The sequence below is a fragment of the Limulus polyphemus genome, unplaced genomic scaffold (genome assembly GCF_000517525.1).
Source record: "Limulus polyphemus unplaced genomic scaffold, Limulus_polyphemus-2.1.2 Scaffold179, whole genome shotgun sequence".
Taxonomy (NCBI): domain Eukaryota; kingdom Metazoa; phylum Arthropoda; class Merostomata; order Xiphosura; family Limulidae; genus Limulus; species Limulus polyphemus.
In genome coordinates this window covers 871,579-875,686 of record NW_013665789.1, presented here as the reverse complement: position 1 = coordinate 875,686, position 4,108 = coordinate 871,579, and the positions used below count along the sequence as shown (strand labels likewise).

At 33.7% G+C, this 4,108-nt stretch overlaps 1 protein-coding gene across 1 annotated transcript in view; it reads right to left on the bottom strand.

Moving 5' to 3' along the window:
• Positions 1-476: 476 nt before the first annotated feature.
• LOC106478089 overlaps positions 477-4,108 on the bottom strand; it is an 18,081-nt gene continuing 14,449 nt past the window's right edge. Inside the window, exons 4-5 of the mRNA XM_022381627.1 lie at positions 2,109-2,309; positions 477-890 (exon numbers count right to left, since the gene is read on the bottom strand). Coding sequence (XP_022237335.1) covers positions 753-890; positions 2,109-2,309 — 339 coding nt within the window. The 3' untranslated portion in view covers positions 477-752. The remainder of the gene's footprint in view (positions 891-2,108; positions 2,310-4,108) is intronic.

The following is a 4,108-nucleotide window of genomic DNA, read 5'->3' as shown; positions in this document are numbered from 1 at the left end:
TCAGAGAACAAATTTAATTCAGAGCCACATTTTAAAGTTCCATCACCCAGCTGTAGTTCATTAAACACTTAAGTAAAGTGAAGAACGTTTGCATAACATTAAAGAATGATTATCAACTTTTATGCCTGATGTGTGAAAAAAGCACCGTTTTCAAGTCACAGAGATAACGCATTTCTTCATTTAGATATCTGCAATTATTTAAGTAAATAAGTTAAATACAAGAACAAAAAAATCAAAGGATCTGTTTTAGGACTTTGACGTGGGAATAAATGTTTCAGAAACAATTTGAAAAGAAACTTTATTGATGTGAAATACCCAGAACAAAGTACACAATACCCGTAACTATAGAAGCTGAGTAATAAGTTAAATGCTCATGTAAAAAAAAGACACATTGCAAGAAAAACACTACTCAAAATAGAAAAAAATATGAAAGTGGTAAAATGTCATAAAATATTATCCTGGGAGTCATTTAAAAATGAACAAATTACTTGGATGATAATTGAATATATATGTACAAATCAAATCTTGATTATACTCTTTTCATGAAAAATTCTTATCCTTTGGTTTTCACAGCTTCCATCTAATTCATTCTACTATAAGTGTGAATCTAAATAGAGAATGAAATGGTTCTAATCCCTATATTTAGACGATTTATCTTGGTTAGTGGGAAAATCAATTGAATAGAAAAATCTATTTTTGTGAATTGTGTGATACTAAGAAGCTGTCGCCATCTTTTGAGAGATTTTGGAGTTTCAACGTCGGAGGACCAACTCGCAGCTGACGTTATACCACCAGTCACAGATTCCACGGCGTTCGTTAAATATTGTACCATTTGGACACAGAAAACTATGTCGAAAGTGATTATACCCTCCAGGACATAGATGCCAAACCTGTAAGTAATTATCAGAAAACATTAATGTTGTGCATCACGACACTACTAAAGATTGAAGTTAGTTACAATGTTATGTGCCTTGCATCGAACACTGAACAACATTTTTCGGGTATTGTTTCTAATCCAGAACTTTATATTTGGATATATATTGATATAATGCTTATATTTTATACAAAATATTAGGCAAGAAAAAACAAAAAACAGTAGCTGCAACTCTAAAAGTAAACAGCTCCTTCTTAACAGTTTCTTTGCAAGCTAATAATATGGGTCAAATTCTAAGCGCGTTTTTCTTTGCTTGTTCAACAATCCGAACAAAAGCACGTAATAACAGCGAATCTATTCTTATGCCTAGACGGACTTAAATAGAATATATTTGCGGCGATTTGTTAAACAGAATTGATTTTTAGAAATGAAATAATATTATCGTGTTATTTGGAAATATATCATGAAAACGTGTTTCAGTTCATCAGCAGGATTAATGGTTCTTTAGGAAATTTTAAAGATAGCTATAGTATACGTTGTTTTTAATAAGCTGAAAATTTATTATTAGCAGTTTGCTTCATAAACACAACTAGATGAAATTAAGAAAAACACAGGAAATGTTTATCAAAACAGAAAGACAAATTAGGGGCATCGTTCTTCAACATGTAAGGCGTGTAAACATATTAAAAATAGATTGTTTGCTTGTTTGTTTATTTCAGATATTCGTGCACAGCTACGCAAGGGATATCTGCACTAGCCCTCCTTAATTCTAAGCTGATATACTAGAGGAAGGGCAGCTAGTCAACAGTATCCACACCCAACTCTTGGGTTACTCTAGTCGAATAGTTGGATTTGACCGTCACTATTATAATTTAATTAAACACGGTCTAAAAGTGAGGAAAGCGTTTTTTTTTTCTTTTTGCGACAAAAGGGACGCGAATCATGAGCTTTCGAATCTAAAGTACAGCACATTAACCAGTAGGCCATTACACATAGAAAGATGGAGAAGAGATCAATCGGGAAACATTTAACAGTGTTAGTGAAATACCTTGAGAAAAATGCACCAGGTGGATAATTTGATGATAGTAAGTCGTCATAAAATTTATAAGTAAAGATAAAATATGCAAGACGATATGTATGAAACAGAGTTGAACAAGAAAAAAAATTCAAGACAACCTGGGTTATTTAATGTAGCAGTTGTGGTAATATATTCTTTAAGTGAATTAATACTCACTTGACAACCTGTTTCTGGATCAGCATATCTCCCTGGAATTTCTCCACAAACAAACCTAGTAGCTGGAATGTGATTGAAAATAGGATAGTCTTTGCCAGGCTGTCCCTTCCTTCTATGGGCTGTAAACCTGCTGAAGGTCTTCTCTTTAGTAAACCTGACATTCTTAGTCCTCAGTCTGTTGGGGCTTGACTTAAGAGATTGCTGTTAAAAATCAAACAATATCTGGTATCACGTTTTGAGTATTTGTCATGATAATTTATGATAGATTTTAAAGTAATTTACTAAACTTAACAGGTCACTGCTACATTATACAATTCTTTAGAAACTAAAATATATTAGATGTTGGTATTAAAAGCGTACAGAAAAAAAAAACAAGTTTGACCAAAAGAGATACGTTAATCTGTTTTTCTTTTTCTTTTTATCTTAACATTATACTATGGGGCTTACGTCTATTTATTTATACTGAAACAGTATTGTACAAAACAGGACGAGGAATTTCAGTAAATTACTATATCCAATATAACAGAAAGTATGATTAATCGGACGAAACGTTCAAGGTAAAATATAGTTCCAAAGTTGTGTGATGCCATACACAAGCCAATCCAATGTGTTTACGATATATGTTATACACTACTATCTCTAGCTTTTGATATTTTTATAATTTTCCAGTTTACTAAATAAGTCATTGCGAAGTGGCAATGCATAGCTTCTCTATATTTATATAGTTGTCCAATTTACTTTCTTAAATTCTAACCTTGTGCTTTCTTTTAGATAATATTTGTAAATTTCTGATTTTATAAAGCTCTTTAATGTGAGAAGGCGCCTCTGTTGTTGTTATGCGCCTTACGGACGGTTCTGGCACAAACCCATCCAAACTGTACATAGCAGGCCTTGTTGGTTTTGGTTGCAGTAACTTCAATAACGGTTTAGGGGTAGTAGATGAAGGTATAAGAGGACTAAATATCCGCGAAGATATTTTTCTTCTAACAGGCCAAAAAACTGAAGGGCTGTGTACTGAAGACGATATATCGAACGGGTCCTCATCATCAGCATCATATTTAGGGTTAACAGTTGAAGTTATAGCTGTTGTAGTAGTAGGAGTTGATGTAGAGGTCGTGGACTTAAAGCCTGGCCGGAAATTTAGACGCGGAGGAATGATGGGGAACTTTCGATCGCGCCTGGAGAAGATGAACCTTGTAAAATTAGCTTTGGTTTCTTTTTCTTTTTCATCAGGCTCCTGCAAATATAGAGAAATAATAATAATAATGCCAAAAAAATGGGACAAATTTTGGATAGTTGTATTTATGGCATTGCTACTATGCTTATATGCTGCCGTCACTTTTTTGAGCTACTGACCAGAGGAAAACTCAGACAAAAATAGCAGGAATCATACAACACACGTTTGTTAAAATCACGTTAATTAAACAGGATTGAAATGGGAAACTTTTGCATTTGAAAGTCGCCAATCTTGCTCTGTATCAATTTTAGACATCCATGTAATAAGAATTTAAGAGTTGAACAAAAAAAAGATAGGTAATGTTAAAATTGGCCACTTTATTTGTTTGTCTGTTTTAAAGTTAAGCACGTATCTATACAATGGGATATGTGTACTGTGTTTACCACTGGTATCAAACACGGTTTTTAGCGTTACAAGTCCCCATACTTATCGCTGTGCCACTGGGTAGCAGGTAACATTGTTAATGATGCTTCTTTCAATGTTAAGAAAAACTTGTTAAGTTTCACATGTTTTTAATGTACTTATTTATTGTTTATGTACAAACTAGAGGAGTTTAGCTTAGTTGAGTCCAGATAATATGGCGCCGTCCCTAATTGCGAATAACCGACTACAGAAATGCAACTGACCAGCAAGAACCATTATACTTTTTAATTTATTATCACTAAGTATTGTTTACCCCCCCCCCCCCTTGCTACCCATCTCCCCTTTAGGGGGTATTCTTCTTTCTATTGTTTTAAATCCTTCAGCCGGGGAGAACCTGGGG